The 18,742-nt window shown below is 34.3% G+C and overlaps 1 protein-coding gene across 14 annotated transcripts in view; it reads right to left on the reverse strand.

The window, feature by feature from the left end:
• The window catches only part of LOC144445499 (centrosome and spindle pole-associated protein 1-like), an 81,401-nt gene that overhangs the window by 54,400 nt on the left and 8,259 nt on the right, over positions 1-18,742 (reverse strand). For 11 of the 14 annotated variants that reach the window (XM_078135083.1, XM_078135082.1, XM_078135077.1 and 8 more), the window contains 15 exons: positions 18,474-18,577; positions 16,823-16,879; positions 15,661-15,735; positions 15,103-15,225; positions 12,519-12,802; positions 11,985-12,066; positions 11,172-11,227; positions 10,370-10,420; positions 9,721-9,775; positions 8,999-9,045; positions 8,319-8,392; positions 7,730-7,826; positions 3,469-3,526; positions 2,848-3,008; positions 1,389-1,489 (listed from right to left, as the gene is read on the reverse strand). In XM_078135083.1, coding sequence (XP_077991209.1) covers positions 1,389-1,489; positions 2,848-3,008; positions 3,469-3,526; positions 7,730-7,826; positions 8,319-8,392; positions 8,999-9,045; positions 9,721-9,775; positions 10,370-10,420; positions 11,172-11,227; positions 11,985-12,066; positions 12,519-12,802; positions 15,103-15,225; positions 15,661-15,735; positions 16,823-16,867 — 1,309 coding nt within the window. In that variant the 5' untranslated portion in view covers positions 16,868-16,879; positions 18,474-18,577. The remainder of the gene's footprint in view (positions 1-1,388; positions 1,490-2,847; positions 3,009-3,468; positions 3,527-7,729; positions 7,827-8,318; positions 8,393-8,998; positions 9,046-9,720; positions 9,776-10,369; positions 10,421-11,171; positions 11,228-11,984; positions 12,067-12,518; positions 12,803-15,102; positions 15,226-15,660; positions 15,736-16,822; positions 16,880-18,473; positions 18,578-18,742) is intronic. The other 3 variants (XM_078135078.1, XM_078135074.1, XM_078135073.1) reach the window with 3 other exon arrangements.

Below are 18,742 nucleotides of genomic sequence, written 5' to 3' on the forward strand. Positions count from 1 at the left end.
GACAATTTGATGAGACACTGACATGCAGCAATTTCTATTGATCAACAAAAATTGTGTGTTACCCTATCCCTTATCCCTTAGTTATATGCAGTGACTTGCAAGAATTAAAAAAAAAATTATTGACCACAACAAAACATGTTGTCTTCTAAGAGAAGGCCCGCTAATGTGTGGATGCCTCACACAATTTGTCATAACTTGTTTTAGTACACATCGGCAGGTGTTACTTGTAAACTTTAACCATGTTGAGTGTAACCATCCTACTTACAGAAGACTTATTAAGTAGAGTATGTCCCCAAAATACATACTATGTGAATCTGGCTGTACAATCATGATATTCACAGAAATGATATGTACCACAAGGGCAGTAAAAGAATCAAATCATAATAATACATTATATCTATTGGTCAAGCAGTATACATGTAGTGTACAGCCAGGTGTACATGAAGTTAATATGTAAATTAACATTTCACAAATGTATGTGTACTGAGAGTGATTATGTTAAGTGTTAAACCAACAACATAAACATACAAATATAGTAGAATATAAATAGATTGATACTGGACTCCAAGAAGTATAGATAACAGTTACCTGAAGACAACTTAGAGAAATTCAGATGAAAGCTATAATACATGTTAACATGTACATATAATAAAATATCAGATCAATTCAATTAATGCACACTTTAGAAATCTGTTATTACCCGTTGTTCTGTTGAGTGAGGTTGCCATCTCATCAAACCATGTTCTGCCAGTGTTTAAATCTTCTACAATGTCAGCGTTTCAATACAGGGGAAATATTCAATGGATTACTTTCAAAGTTCCGGATCTCTTAATAGTACTTTTTATGTGTGCATGGTTTACAGGATTATGGGATAGTTTACAATAGTTTTTTAAATCTATCGTTGACGATTTATCTTAGACATTCACACATTGCTTAATATTTTATCATTTCTTCTCTGTGACTTGGACATTACAGGTGTGTAGACAAAGTCACTTCTAAAAAGCCACCATTTATTCACAGTTATTGTGTGCTCATACACTAGCATACATGTATACGTGTAGACAGTTTGTAAGAGCTTTTACCATTGTTCACATTCAGTTTTACTGCAAATTGAAATGGTTAACAAGTGATACCTACTCTCAGACACTTGTATTTCTCACACATATCACACAATGAGGTAAGGTGACTTAAAATGTATATAACTTTGAAATGAAATACATACATATGATATGATATGATGCATACATGTAGCGTTATTACAGATATCACACTGTCACAATCCATGCATTATATATAAGTACATTCACCATATTTGTATGCTGCAGACACACTTAGTTATGGCATGCAATTACTTCACTATCAATATTTTTACGGGTTTCTGGACTTACTTTTTGCTGTTTCTGGGTCCAGTGGATCCCGGAGTCCATAATATACATAGGGGTCATTAGGGTTAAGTTGACTGGTGGGGTAGGCTCCAATGTCTAATGGTCTGAAATGGAAACAAATTGAATATATGTGTTTCAAAAAAGTGATAAAAATACAACTCATAACATCAGAGTAAAGTGTTTTCTGTATGTACTACAATCGTTTATAACATCCATATCAAGTGTAAAAGTATACTGTTTCATTTGCTAATACAACCCATAACATCAAAGTAAAGTGTTTTCTGTATGTACCACAATCGTTTATAGCATCCATATCAAGCGTAAAAGTATACTGTTTCATTTGCTAATTCACTGCATTAAAAAGGTCACATGCTTGGCTTGTAAATAAACCAATTGAAATAGTATACTTTTACACTTGATATGAATGCTATAAAATGAGTGTAGCACATAACAGACAAAGTACATTACTTCAGTGTTACTCATTGCATTTTTTCCTACATTTCAGTCATTCTGAATATTTCAACAACACAAATACTTACAGCAAATGACATTTACATGTACACGTACATGGCAGTGTATATATGCTGGGAAACATTTTACAAATGTGTACATGTATGAAATTCACAAACATAAATGTCACAGCTTGAGAACTATCTGTAATCAACTGAGTATATACTATGACACAGGCTGTGACCGATAATTCTGTAAACTCAATTCATAAAATCTGATCTGTTACAGTTACAACACAATGTATTGTACTGCAGAATATCTTAACATAATATACATTGACCTGGGCAAGGCTTCAGTAACACATTTCTCCATGGGATCCTTTTAGTCAACTTTTCTGATTCATGTTGTGAGGACTGATAATATTTTTTTCACAATCAACCAACCTTCAATCAATTGCAGAGTCTCAATCCACCTTACAGTGGAATATCACTCCAGGAAAAAGAGGCATTAATGAACTTTTGGTGTTGGGGAGTCTTTTCATGATTACCTATGATTTCAGAGAAACATCAAGTTGATCATTTGCCTTTATAGGGTATCTTTGCTATGGGCTGTTGCATCATGGGAGTCTGCAGTGACCAACGAATTTGTATCAGAGATATTTTACACTGAAGGGAATAGGCACTTAGGAGTCATGAATATTCACTGGGCAACCACAAGTACATTATTTCTGTTGACTCCCATGACGCAATGGCCAATAGCTAGCAAAGATATCTTATAAAGGCACAAGATTAAATTGATGTTTCATGTAGTTATAGGTGATGTAAAATCATGAAAAGACTCTCCCGAACCCATAGTTCATGAAAATGCCTTCATTTCCTGGAGTGGTATTCTCCCTTAAAGTGGCAGACAATCCATCATTAAAATAGAACTGTTCATTTACTCTGGTTGTACTCAAGTTCTTTGTAAGTAGACACACAGTATTTAGCTAGACATGATGACAACACACACTTACTGTTCAAGGTATGTGGAAGGCTGTGATCTGGCATAGGCTTTGGATAGGCCTAGATTAGGTGGTCTTTCATCTAAGTATGAAGGACGTTGTACTTGAGCTTGGGGCATAGTAGTTGGAAGTGCCTTGCCCTCTTGAGGAGGTAGATTTCTTAATCTGTCACGCTGCAAGGTAATGGTACAGTCAATTAATAGCTGTAGAAATTGATTGTAAAGCTTATTACCATAACATATTTTGAAGACTTCAAATTTGCAATGCATATACTTTCAACAACTTTGCACCCCTTATCTTGAATAAGCATTTACAATTGCCCCCCCCCCCCCCTACCATTTACAATTGCTTCTGATAAGAGTAAAAATTTGGTAAGCCATTGATGGTGACACTTGCATTTCTAAGAAAGCACTGCATGATGAAGACAATACCTACTTTTTAGCCAATCATTGACGGTGATACTTGCATGTTTTTCAGAATCAACCAATCCTTGATGGTAATACTTACATGTTTTTCAAAATCAACCAATCATTAATGGTGATACTTAATACATGTTTTTTCAGAATCAACCAATCACTGATAGTGATACTTAATGTTTTACAAAATCAACCAATCATTGATGGTGATACTTACATGTTTCTCAGGATCAACTGCACCAGAAGCATTGACAGCAAGTTCAGATTCCTTCTCTCTGTAAAGGAAATTATACACCAATACAATCAAATAACAACACACATGACATTGTATCTCTCACATTAGTCCATATTCCTAGGGTTAGTTAAACCATAGCATGTAACTTGTTTATTGTTAATGCAACAAATCTACTATCTACCTGTATTATAATTTGGTTTTTCTAGTTTCATATTTAACTTATACTGTATTAGTCCTCTACTGACTACCTATGCAAAAATTTAGCACAAAGTCGAAATCAAATTAGTACTTAAAATGAAACAGAAGTCCTAAATTAGTAATTTTGCTAGTCATACTGACTTTAGTTCATTTAGTATATAGAGATTTAGCCTTAGAAAAAACCAGACAGGAAAGGTTCTGCGAGGCATTTTTCGATGATTGAAAAAAAAATCAAATATTTGATAGGTGTTTATACATGTACCCTTTGAAAATACTTTCCTGGGACATTATTCTTATAGTGGTATTTCATCCTAATCTTAGACATAATAAAATTTTTGCATTCCTGACTACAGGAAATCAAAACCAAATGAAACTGGTTTAAACTTGAAACATCATATAATTAGGTGCTAACAGTGAATAACTCTACCCTCATTTTCAAGTCACAATTTTTGTTATAAACCTAAAATGAGCCAAAAATCTTTGAATGACAAAAAGCCGATCAGAAATATGGATGGAATGGAAGCCATACGATTTTATAATCTAAAATAAAATAAAAGAACGAGTTTCAAAAAAATCACTCATTTTGTTTTTATATAAAATAATGAAATAAAATTTATGGTAATCGTAGTCAAGGCTTTTTTTTTTAGATGAAATATTAGTATCAGGTTATTTATTGTCACACACAACTACGATATGTTAATTTTAATCAAAACGACTCAAATTGAATTCAGCAATGCTAACAATTTAAAAATCTATCTTCACATGGTATTAGTTATTACAGGAACACTTTTACAAAAACATATAAATTTGAATCTATGATTATAAATAAAATATTAGTTACAAAAAATGTTAGAGTCTAAACGTTAATACTATTTCTACAAACTTATTTTTAGTTCAGGTTATTATAAAATATATGATATAATATCAAATTCTCAACATAAATACTGCATGTTTACAATGTACTTTTGTTATTTAGACTTCTCGATTCACTGACAAACGTAAACTGAAAACTGACATGATCATGAAATACAAACCACTACGACATAACATGACATGACATGACATCACACAATGCTGTGAAGAAAGGTGAGTGAAATGGTTGTACATGCAGTAACACCATCACAACATGCATTAAGGGTAAAATCACACGTTACCATGGAAACCAAACAATCATGCATAATTACTGGTATTTAAATAGGAGTAACAATTGTGTAAGTGTAACTCAGAGGAAAAGTGTTCAGACCTAATTTATGTAAATCAACCTCTTTGATTTACATAGTGTACATTGCAAGGTATTTGAATATTATTCATTTACATCAAATCATAATCATTTTATAAAAGCAAAGCTCAGCACTTCAATGATGTCATACCCATGAATGAAAAACAATTTACTTTGCATTGTGCACCATGCAAATGTATTCTGATGAGGGAACCCCCCCCCCCTCCCCCTTTAAAAAATCAACATGTACAGCTCTAGACACTTTTCTCCCATCTAATTCAGTACACCCAAAATTAAACCATTAACTTCGAAGACCCTCAACTGAGGGAAGAAAAGTTATTTTTTTTATCTATAGTGGTCTTGAACACTTTCCCAATAATTACTGTACACAGATGTTGCTACAGGCATTGTACCTAATGTACTTTGCTCTCAACCATTGTCATAAATGCAGCATTTGATATTAGCCATCACTGTTACCTACTGGGTTTCTTTTCATGTTTTTAGTTGTTCATACATGTACACTTATGACTTTGGTTGTACAAAGTAAATATAACTACTATCGACCTTGTTCATTCCCATGATATATTTCTATGCATGCATGTGACTAGTACCATAACATGTGATATATCTACAAAAAGGCTACCCCATATACCTGAACACAGTCTGTACCAATATAAATTTGACAGCTCCGATTTCTGAATGACTGCTATTTACAGCATTTGATGCTTACTATTGATAATATTATGGATACACAAACAAGATGGTTGAATTGAGTTTGATTTGATGAGTATGATGGCATGGAACCATTGAAAGTGGTATGAAAATTGAATTTTCAACTAACAGGTTGCTGAAAAGATTTCTGCAATACTGCACATTATATTTATTGCCTCCGGTCATAAAATGTTTTGTGATCATGTGTTCTCCCTGGAATATTTTCACAAAAGGTTTCAGAGATAAATTACAGAACAGCAAAAGTATAACTGGGTCTAGGGGCTGGTGTGAGTGATACCATTTTTAGCATAAAATGACTGTTTCTGGAATGTGATTTTCATTTTATCGAGGGTGTGATGTCCTTTTTGCACATGTAGAATGTACATGTTGTTCAGGGAGAACACTGACTGTATGTAAGTGACTGCTTCTATAATATCTTATACACACAGTTCTTTATTATACAATCGGTTATTCTTTTTTCAATATCCAGAAAATTTCAGCAACCTCTGTAATGTGGGTTGAAATATTACCAAGCATAATTTAGAGCAGTCAGCTTTGGCACAGACTATGTCTAAGACAACTAGAACACCATGTGTATGAATCTGGTAGTTAGACAGTAAATATCACACTGGTTTAATATATGGATGGTGCTGGTGGTTATTGTCATGGTTAGTGTGCTCTCATATAGACTGCATGCAGTGTGTCTGTACAATGTACAGTGTACAGTTAGTGGATTAGAGATAGGTTTGGGTTGGAATCTTACCGTTGTTTCTCTCTGTCAGGGAAGATGGTGAAAGAAAAACAAAATGGGATTGTGTACATAGAATAATAATATACACTACACTATACTACAACAGTGATATACAGCTGATGCATAAATGGACTGAATCTTTAACATTAGTGTGATTTATAAGTTTGATTCCCTATGAGGCACAAACATCTCTAAGGTCATCTAAGGTCATGAGTTCTGACAGGTGGGTCATTCTGTTGACAATAATGTGTTCAACTGAAAATTTCAGAAAATTTTATCTCGTATAAATAACAATGCAGATATATATTTTACATGTTATATACCATACACATACCACATGTATGTACCATTTCTGTGTCATTTATTTTATTACCCATAACACCAAAGTAAAGCGTTTTCTGTATCTCAATCAGTGGTAGCATCTTTCTCAAGTGTAGAAGTATACTCAGTCTGTTTCGTTAGCTAATTGACCACAATGGAAAGGCCATATGTTAGGCTTGTCAATAAACCAATTGAAACAATATACTGTTATACCTGATGTGAATGCTATAAACAAGTGTAGCATATAGAGAAAGTGCTTTACGTCAGTGTTACCTGTTGTATTATGGACAGATTTTTACACCCTTTTCATTTTTATTTCAAGATCTAAGTACAAAGTGCTGCATTGCTTTACAACTCTCATGTTCTCAAATATATGTCATCGAATGTAGTTGTACAGTTTTACTGTGTTTGTTGTATTTACATTCATGCTAATAAGAAATGTCCAAATATGGTCATTTTCAAAGCTATTAAATTCAACCACTTTTGTAGAGAAAATGAAATGATAACATTTTGAACACACCTCACCATTTTTCAGTTGGTGAGGTACAAAGAATAAATTGTTCAGCCCATTTATGCAATGTTTATAATCTCCCATTACCTTCTAAGTTCTAGCATCACCCAAATCATATTAGGCAAGCTAAAAATATGTTAGTTTCTTGTAATCTTGTGCACAGATTAAAGGCAAAATTAGATACCGCTCTATTCTTTGAAGCAATTCTACACATTTCACCATTGTAACTATACCACTAATATAAACACTCAGAAACCATAGAATAAATAAACTTTATACCACTAGGAGAAACACAGCCAAACAAGTGCAGATACAGAATAAACCCATCTATAGATCTACCAGTATATACAAACAAGCTGCAAGAACTTTTGTAGAAAATTACATGAAGGAACAACTCGTAGTTGTAAAGTACCACCCCTAGTTCATGTACTTTGAAAAGAATTAAAGAACACACTATTAATAGATTACAGACTTGGTACACCTATGTGTACATAGTGGTATATCATCATATATGTGTGTACATTGTACATACCTTCTTTTGGCTTCCTTGGCCTCTGCCATTTGTTGTTCTAATTCTTTTCTGTATTGCTCTTTTTTCCTTTGTTGGGCACTCGCAGTGCTTCCACCACCTGTCAAATATCAAGAAATGTAAGCTAAAAGTATTTCATCACATAGTGTAATCGATTATCCAAAATCACTTTAATTTCAAATTTTAGCTAACTTGTGCCAGAAACTTTTACAATAATAGTAATTGCATGAAAACTAATATAGCTGCCAACATCAGACTGTGGATGAACGGAATGAGTTACAAACAGGGAAAGTAAGTAACTGAATTGGATTAATAACACTGACACAGCATGTTGGAAGGACAAAGACTTGCATTACATTCCATCATTTGATAGAACAGTTTTATGGCCACTTTACATAATACTTCACATTCACAAACAAATTTCCAGTTTCCCTGGCATTTCGTGTACATGCAAAGAGGCCATAAAACTGTTCTTATCAAACCATAGTGTGTAATAGCAATTCAGCTGTTCACTTTCCCTGTTTCTAACAGGTTCTGTTTGTCCACAGTCTGATGTCAGCAGTTGTACTGATATGATAAGTACATGACTCACCTAATAACAGTCCTGTTGCATTGTCATCTATTGGTGCTGACCTGGCACCTGGTCTGACGACATCACCTCTAAGTCTGCAGAAACAAAACTTACATTGTGTAAACTGTCTTCAAAATTTGCACTAGATGTTATCTAAGAAGTTACTTTGTAGTTTGTACATGTTATGTTTCATGGCTTTTTTGTTAGACTCTCTAGCACAGATGGCGGAAGGGGCATTTTACTAAATTGGATCTAGGGAGTTTAAGAATAATATTAAACTCGCTTATAATATGTCTGAATTGGCGAATCATTAGTATATGGAAAGGTCGCTACTGAGCAAAAATAAACACCCAAACATTTTCCACAAGACTGTCAATAGCACAGATGGGGGAAGGGGGCACTTTGATAAACGGTTCTAGGGAGTTTGGGAATAACAATTCATTTATATGAATTGGTGAATCATTGGTGTATGGAATTGAAAGCCACTACTGGGCAAAAATAAACACCCAAACCTTTTCCAACATATTTTCCACTGCACTGAATGGTATTTTCCTCTAACCTTCCTAGGACCTTCTATACAGTCTACTACTGTAACAGTGACTTACTTGTTGTCTATAGACATGTTGGCAATATTTACATAATCATTTTAATTAGTATGATCATTGTGTAAATCAACCATCCAAAAAGAATCAAATTCTTACCTGTCGGACTCACTCATACTACTTCTTCTACCCATTCTACTTTCTCCCTATCAACATAAGCACATAAAGATGTTAATTAATACAATTGTAAGATAGTCCTGTTCACAGTTTTGCACCTTGGAGGCTACTGGCTTCTACATCAAATATAGCCTAGTTCCTATACAGTATCGTTACCATTTATACCTCAACTCACAGTATAGTCATATTACTCTAGAAGTCCTGCTTACAATCCTGAGGAAGGTGTCAGAAGGGGTAATTAGTCAAGTGAAATTGTACTCATGTCATGAGGAGGTACCCTCACACATTGTTCAACCCCTTTCAGAGCAGAGCAGACCACCGAAGGTAGAGCAACATGACATATCTTACTGTCTAGTGAAATTGGGGTTGTCATCTTATCCTAAACTCTGAGTATTTCTGTGTATACAAAGACAATGATTTTATGAAATGTACATTCTACACTGTTAAGTTTCATTCATATTTTGAAACATTCATTGTTCTTTTTGTGTCGTATATATATTATATATATATATATAATCATATATATATATATATATATATATATATATATATATATATATATATATATGTGTGTGTGTGTGTGTGTGTGTGTGTGGAATATTATTTGTTCCTCCTCTGGACAGAAAGTCTACACTTTTTTGGGTTTCACACTGGATTGATCATGTTCTGGTACAATTTGTACATAAAAAGGAATATTTACTTACATAGTAAGGGTCTCTGTCTCTGGGAGGATCTCTGTATCTTGGTCTTTCAAGGTCCCTTGTAAATCAAAAATGGTGATAGATTTTAAGCAACAATAAAAATGGAGAGTTAAGTTTCAAGCACTACTTAATGGTGCAATGTATTAGGAGTAAGTTTGAAAGTTAAACAACCATGCATGTATAGCCTAGCAAATAAATTTAAAAAGTTGCCAATTGTCGACAACAAAAAAAGAAAGAACCATTTTCTGTGCAAGCTTTAATATGAAAATGAATCTATTAAACCGATATGCAGGCATGGAGATCCCAGCTGTTTCTCTCAAGCTCATTTCATCATTCATGTCTCTCCTGAGATACATGACAATAACCCATTGTAGTACATCATGACAATAACCCATTGTAGTACACTCCTGACAATGCTGGCGAGACCTAAGCGAAAATTTGGGATTTGCTTCTACGAAATGTTTTGATATCCATGAGTAGAAATGTTCATTACTAATTATGAAAGTACTAGTTTTCATTTCCTTTCAGAGTAGGAAGGGATGTAGAATGTGAGAGAGAATCAGAGTTGAAACACAGGTACATGTAGTGAGGATCTACTCTTTTATGTTTTCGTTCACAAGGGACTTCGTAACAAACATGTTTTATTTTTTACCTGCTACTGACCATGCCACCTCTTATTGCCTCATCTCTGAAACGTACTTTCCTGCAGGGAACAGAAAGCAGATATTTTTGTCAGTTGCCACATTTTTTTAGTAATTTTCAAGCAAAGGAAACTACATAGTGTACATTATTCTTGTTGAAGGGGTAAGTGAGAAATTCTACCTGGGTTCATTACCACTGTCATAGTACCAGTGTCTTTATTAAGGGGAGAAAGTGTAGGTAAAATGTACAAGTACTCATCTAGTGTTTCCAAGTTATTTAACCACAATTTCCTAGTAATAGTTTGCTTGAGACAGTAAGTATTGTTAGTTAAAATCAAGCTGAGTTAACCAGTTTTTTTACTGGTGTCTTGTATACATGCACAAAATGTAGGGTAGTATAAATTCTTGGTAAAATTGAGTTCTACAGTCACTTTACCAAAGTTCACATCAAAATTAGGATACAAGTAAAATCGTAACTCAAAACATTCCCAACAGCTTGGTGATATTGAAAGAATCCAGCAAGGATTTACTTTCTTGAGTCTATTGTAAGTAACTTATCAATACATGTGAATTTTGTTCTCCACTTCACCACTAGATGGCGTTGTTTATGAAGCAATCGCATGTCTAGGAAGTACAGATACTATTACATACTGAGGCCCACAGGTAAAGAAATGTGTAGATATATATTGATAACACTAAAGTAGCTACTTTCAAATGTGTCACTGTTAGTAACAAAAAATCTTTAAATAAGAGTAGCAGGTCAATTAGAAAGAGAATAGCTGAAATTAGAACTTAGAAAGTAAACTCACTAACCTTGTATCATATTCCTGGTCAAGGTAATCCATCTTGCGACCTGCCAATCTTTCATCCTATTAGTTATAGACAAAAAGGTAATTTCAGCCTTGTACATGTATATTTCAATATATTGAAAGATGTTAGTATATGGAATATACATTAAACTTGTTCTGGTTACTAAAATGTCAAATATTATATTTAATTAAAATGGCATAAGCTAAGGTTATATGTGTTGTTGTAGTAGCAAAGTTAGTGTGAAGTTTAGTAGTTACCACAATGCGAGTACCTTTTAAATGCATATTTGCAGTATTGTACAATGTACCTATAATAACACACTTAACCACCACTTGTAACTGACTGAACTCAAACCTGGTATTTAGATATAACTCATAAACAGTCCGATGACATAATTTATATAATTAATATACCGCCCTCTAGTGTCCACTTACTGAAGCACACTTAAACCATCACTTGCAATTAACTGAACTCAAACCTAGTATTTAGATATAACTCATAAATGATCTCATAACATAATTTATGATACATACCAAAAAATACTCAGGAAATCCTACTATGCAGTCAACTGTTCTAACAATGCCAGTAGACAATTGTAATGTTATAAGACATGCATTGATATTAACATTATCATGGATTCTACTTCCAGGAATATGGTTAAATCAGTATTTCTGCTTGAGTCAAAAGATAATAAACTCAGCTTGTGGCCAAGATATTGGCTACGCAGAAACATGCCAAGGGTAGCAGTTCCATACCTTCAAAATCCCTTCCCAACAATTTTTGGATTGTATGTCATAAGTAGAAATATTTTCTTACCTCGTCATAACTTTTACTGAGATGTGGATCACTGTATGCAGGTCTCATACCACCTTGCCTGGCATAGTATGGATCATCATGTCTGTAAAAAAATAACACAGTTGTAACCTGTGATAACTTTTTCTTCAAATTAAGTGTATTCTCAATTAGCCTGGAGACTATCCGTGGCTTTGAATCTCATCTCATGTCTGGCTCAATGAGGTACTGAGATGAAATTTCAAATTCATGCAAAGCCATCCACACAGTCATTAACATCATGTTGATATTGCTATAGTAATGTACACCATTTGTTTTGTACTGTTTATGATAGAATGTCGTGACTGTATTTCGTTATTTTCATGGCTAGGAAAACAGCTGCCATGACGACAACTGTTTACTACTTTTCAGAAAAATGCCAAAAATGCGAAATGAATACTCAAACACAAACTTAGTTAACAATTAGTAAATAACGATAAAATAAATCATGAATTAAATTATTCATGGTTCCAAAATAAATCTGGATATCTGTAAAACCATTGATAATCAAACTCATACCTGTATCTGGCTTCCTCTTCTCTTTTTCTTCGCAACACATCATCATAGTTATCAATCGGTGTTTTCCAACCTTGTCTAGGGGGTACTGGTCTCTCCCCAAATGTCAAATCTCGTTCCCTTGGTGCTGGAGGTGGAAACCCTCTGTCGTATGCTGGCTCGGGAGGATGCGTCTGTGAATATTCATCTTTTGTTGGTTTGCGATAATCAATTTTATGATCATCGCGAATGGCTTTGTGCTCCTGTACATCATGGACAATAGGGTTTGTGCCTACTGCTGTATGAACCTTCCAATATGGAAAGGAATAAAAACAGCAAGCGAGGGAAAGAAAGAAAGAGAAAGCCGTGATAGTGAGATGACAGCATGCATGGGACACCCTACCCTTAGGATGATGCAGAGCCTGGTATTGCTATCACACCTGCATGCCAAGTGGCTTAACTCCAATGGAAATCAGCAGGGTATGAAACTTAATAGGTACAATGGCAAACTTAAGAGCTTCCTTGTGACTCCTAGGTGACTCTCCTAGGCGACTAGTTGAGAGACCAGATGATACTACGTGGGTCTTCTAAAAGATTGATCACAAGTTGCAAGGCGCGTGCGATGAAATATAATATTGTCTGACCTAAAGACACTAATACCATCTTGTTTAGATTTGATAGTTGTGATATTATCCACCATTCTCATATTTGTTAGTTAACATCCGATGCTAACATGCAGTTGCCCATATTTGGGCAGTAATACATATTTAACTTATACTTGTCTCAACACTAGCAGATTAAGCACCGTACATCGTGCCATGGACTCAAAATAGTCATGGATACAAAATGTGGGTACACTAAACTTCCTAATCTACAGTTCCTAATGTACTACCAAACCAGAGTGACTGGAGGTGTTTTTTTTTACATTTCCCTACAAAACAGAGTAAAACAGTGGATGGCGTGAGCTTGATAGAAGAATCTGAATACACATTTCAATTGTTTTAATTTATTTTTCATGGGTTTTATTTTGTTGTATATTTTATTTTATTTATACTTTCTTTTGTTAGATATGATTCAGATCGTTCTCTATAGTATGCAGCATTTAAGACATATTCCTTACAGACAGGTAAGGCTTTACAGTTTCATGTATGCACATAGTGACACATGTAGTCTAAGACCACCAATGCTGTTATAAAGATGAAACTGACATTCAAAATGTATTGTGCATTCTACTATCTAACCATATTTGATGTGAGGTCACAGAAATCTCATGAATTGCTGGGAAAACTAAAGGAAATGATCATCCATTTGAATTTTATCACCATGGAAATAATGATAAGCTCCTCATAAACACTGTAAGAACTAGTCTGTGAGGTACGCCGTGACGGGGCACCCTCAAACACCGGCCTCCTCTCGGTGAGGGCGAAACATCACAACGTATCTTACAGTCTCTGTAAGAACCAACCAGTTATCAATGCATATGAAATCTTTGGTGTGCATTAGAACACATGTAAAAATAACACCTTTCAAAGTTTTAGAACACAAACTGGCATACAGTGTATGGTTAACAATGGGTCTTTTTAAAACATTCCATTATTAGCATGACATAGGGGGAATCATGGCTTCTAAAAAGCATGCATTAGATATAATATGTCTAGGTCTGTTATCAGTTAACATGCCACACTCTTTTCACCAGGCTCTGGATATTAAGTATTGCAATTAAATGAACAAACATGATGATAATGAACACTTTGTTAGTGGAAATTTGAGCAAGAAAACAAGGTGTTCGTAAACATTTGTTAATTTCAACACAACAAAACAAACATGATTGAACTCAACATCAGTACTTTTTTTTAGACACAAACACTGACCACAGAATCTTGGGTGTGAAGAGCAAAGGGTGCTTCTCCCCTTTGTCTTGGGGTTTGGGTTTGTTGCCCTGCTCTGGGAAAAATAGACTCCAGAGGGAAAACTGAATCCTGGAATAAAGGCACAACTTACTATATACCTAACCACATGATGTGATCAAACTGTATACAAAATACATGTATATAATGACCTCGACATGATATTCCATTTTGCAACAAATTTTATATCAATCATTATGCAGATCAGTATGCAAATTACGAATGTTATTGATATGTAAATAATTATGCAAATATATTATCTTACAAACTACTGTGGGGGAATAACACTGCAGTGGGTATCAAACTTGGAGAGAACAGTTAGCAGAGGGATTATCTATTGCAGTTATAAGTAGTTTCACATGTAAATCTGTAGATTCCTGAGAAATCTAACAATCACCTCTGCATATTTCAAGTACATTTCGCTAAATGCATATTGTCAAGAGTGACATGAATATTTGATCATGTCACTCCTTTCAAGACTAAATATCAAACTAAATACAGATTTGAGATTGCTGTATCATAGTTCATACAAAATGTGGTGATTACAAAATGTGTTATATCAGGTATCATGCCAATTTCTTACAATCAAAAAATAAAACCTGCAAAACGAGTTTACTAAAAGTGTGAATAACTTCAAAATAAGACAATTTACAGTAATACAATATATCCAGATTTTAATATCTTATAATATAGATACTTACGGCTCTTGCAGAGACATCAGGTTCACTTTGTCCACCTCGTAAACCCCGCCGCCTTCTTGAAGCTTCTTCTTTTTGTCTTAAAAAATCATTGTATTCTTGATTTCTCTGTTGCCTCATCCTCAGCTAGGAATAGAAAGAAAGTGTAGGTTTCTTCACCTTATAATTCTGATGTTACGACAGATTCTCAAACAAATGTAACTCACCAAAGCTTTCATTAGATATCCAATGGTTAAGTCAGTGTATTGCATGCATCATAACTTCACAAAAACACTGATGAAGATATGATGGATACCTGGCATAAGCTTTGGTGAGCTGCTAAAATTTATGGTGCAAAATGATACTAAGTCTTTGAAAGTAGAATAGATAACTAAGCAAAATTTGAATGCTATCAAAACAGATACAGGATAGCTCATTTTTGCTGAGATTGACAATCTATAAACAGACTATACTAACATATAGTATATTTAGTAAGTTGTAGAACAAATTGTCCTGACTGTTGGAGTCCTGGAGACTTTAGGCTATGCTATAAACAGAACTACAGACTAGCATATAACTTACCTTGGCTGAATCTCTCTCCTTCAGACCAGGAATACTGTTCTCCTCCATTGCCAACCTTTGTGAGTCTAATTTTCTCTGAGAAGGAAAATCAAGCAGGATAATATAATCAGTGAATGCTTAAAATAATAAATGTGTCTTTGTCCCCTTAATAAATCTTCTTAATGTGAAGTCTTCCAAACTGATGTACTGAAGTACATAATCTCATGTCTACACAAGCACTTACCATGCAATGTCTGCACTCTTGAGAGAACGCCATCACCATGTGTCACCGCATTACTTTACCTCTGCATGATTACATTTTATTTGTAATGTTTAACCTGTGCACTTTGACCTCTACATACAACTATTAACTTTTGCACTATGACCTCTACTAGTATCTTTATTCATTGCCATTGACTTCAAGCTGTACATGTAACTTCAACCTTTGCAGCACTTTCACTACATACATGTATGCACATAAGTTTAACCTTTGCACTATGACCTATATTTAACCTTGATCTACATATATTATACAAAGTCGCTTATTCCACTATTCTGTGACTTCGGTACTTAATAGTGTTGTCGACCCATGTACGAATGATTGAACTTGCATGTGAAACATACAAATATGTAGTTTAGCTGCTAGACCTTGGGCTTCCTTCCGATAGACATGAGGGTGGAACTATTACCCTCACTACTGACCTTCGGTCACCTTCAGTGCGCCCAAGGGGTCTAGCAGCAAGACTATGCTGAACACACTGCTACGAGAAGGTGTATCTTCATACATGCCACTGCAAATTTCAGTGTGCTTGCAGTTTGTAATTTAAACATTGTACTTGACACATGGGGACGAAATGGTAGATGTTGACAACTTTGACATTACATTGAAAATGAAATGACGCAAACCAGCTCATGTACATGTGTATGGATCAACTAAAATAACCAAAATGAATGTAATACGCATAATTGAAATGTACATGCAGGCGACACACTATAAAAAAAAACGTGCTGATCAAAACTTACCTGTGACATACGTGTAATATGACAAAATATGATTGAAACTGATGGTTGCAATAATTTGATGAGTTGGGACAAGCATGACAATGATATATCAAACAAGGAAAAGACTTAGTACATGTACATGATATGAATATGAGAGTGAGAAAGGCAAAGGAGAAAATACCTCATTATGGTATTGGTTCATAGTAACTGCCCTTTCGACGTCCATCTTGATGCCGCTCTAGGGTAAAGGTGAAACAAGCAACATGCACACACATACATACTGACATTAACACAGATGACAATTGGAGAGGGGGGAGAGGGGATGACACAAAGTAAGCAAAGTACTAAACAATTGACCTCTAGAATTCTGAAAGTTAACAGGGGGTATTCAATTCATTTTAGTGGTTAACATAAAAGTGCATGGCATGTTAACATTGGGAATAGGGTTAATGCTGGAATCATGGAAATTGTTCAGACTGCATCGTTTGGTGTCAAAGAATTTGCTAAGAAAATTGATTGTGATATTTGTGTGTCTAATATTACACCATAATACGTGACTATGATTTTGTGCAAATAATCATTTTCACTGCTGGGTGCCATACGTTTTGAAATTGTGCAAAATCATACGAATTTCATTCAATAGACAGCTTGTCAATGAATTTTGTGAATTAATGTTAGCCTGATTTCTGAGGTACATATATGAACCATGACATGACCTTAAATGACCAATTGTCAATATGTTAGGATGAACACAATGTACACCTTACATGACCAATGCATATATTATAAACCATCTCATTCACCATGATGTAACAAATCAAATTGTAAATGTACCAGTGTCTTTTTAGTTTTATTATGATAAAATGTAATAATTAATATACTAACAGTGCTTAAAGTTTTATATATTTGTTAGCTTAACTTTCTGCTGTGTTATTGATTAAGTTATCAGTTAGAGTGATTTAATGTTAGGGAAAATGAGCTGTTGTGTTTGTTTTGTATTTGTTTGTTTGTTTGTTTGTGTGTGTTTGTGTGTTTGTAAATATATGTACATACAAATGTATGTATGTATGTATGTATGTATGTATACTATGTATGTATGTACATACGTACGTACGTATAAATGAATGTATGTACATGTATGTATGTATGTATGTATGTATGTATATATGTATGTAGGTACGTAAGTACGTACGTACATACATATGTATATATGTATGTATGTGGCCGTAAGTCTGTCTATATTGATGTACATGTATACATCATTTACATGTATGTTTGTTTTAACTTGTATGTTAGTGAAATGAAGAAGTTTATCATAATTTTAATACTGACCAGAAGTCATTCAATTAAAAGATTCAAAACTTACTAACTACATATAGTCTACTAAATTATGATATCAGAAATTCATGCATTACATAGCACTGAGATATCAGATTATGGCGACTACTCAACAGCAGCAAAATTCTTGACAGGCATTTTGAAATATAGTTACAAAGTTTTGAATTTTATCAGTTTTTACTTGGTCTCTACAAAAAATTATCATACTTTGAAACAGAGAAACCAAAGTATAGATGTTCTAAAATACTAAAATCATTTTTTTAAATTTCTGTTTTTTCTTTAATAAATGAAAGTCATGAAGATGATGATAATATGCAAGAAATGATGAAAGCGTTTCTATGGAAATATTTGAGGCAATTACATGAATGAACATGCAACTTGCGAAGAAGTTCAGGAGTTAACTTGGCATAACTCTAAGAGCCATTTATTAGGTACTTTGCTTATATCATGTCTTAGTGACTTCACAAGCACACCCACACACACTGTACACATACCTCTTCTAATGCTTTATTATATTCTTGGCGACGTTCTTCGTTTAAACGACTACGCACTCTTTCGTAACTACCCCGTGGTATTGGTCTAGGTGATGGTGGGTCTCCTGCAATTAAGAATTTTCATATATATTTTTTTAGAAATCATATTTTTGTACCAACTTCTGCCATACTCTATAGCCTGGGCCAGTGTGCCCTCTAAACCAATGAGGGATTTTACGTCTTATTGCAGACCACCCTCACATGGTTGCTATGGATGCAATGGCTCATGC

Source organism: Glandiceps talaboti, chromosome 14 (assembly GCF_964340395.1).
Source record: "Glandiceps talaboti chromosome 14, keGlaTala1.1, whole genome shotgun sequence".
In the NCBI taxonomy this organism is placed as follows: domain Eukaryota; kingdom Metazoa; phylum Hemichordata; class Enteropneusta; family Spengelidae; genus Glandiceps; species Glandiceps talaboti.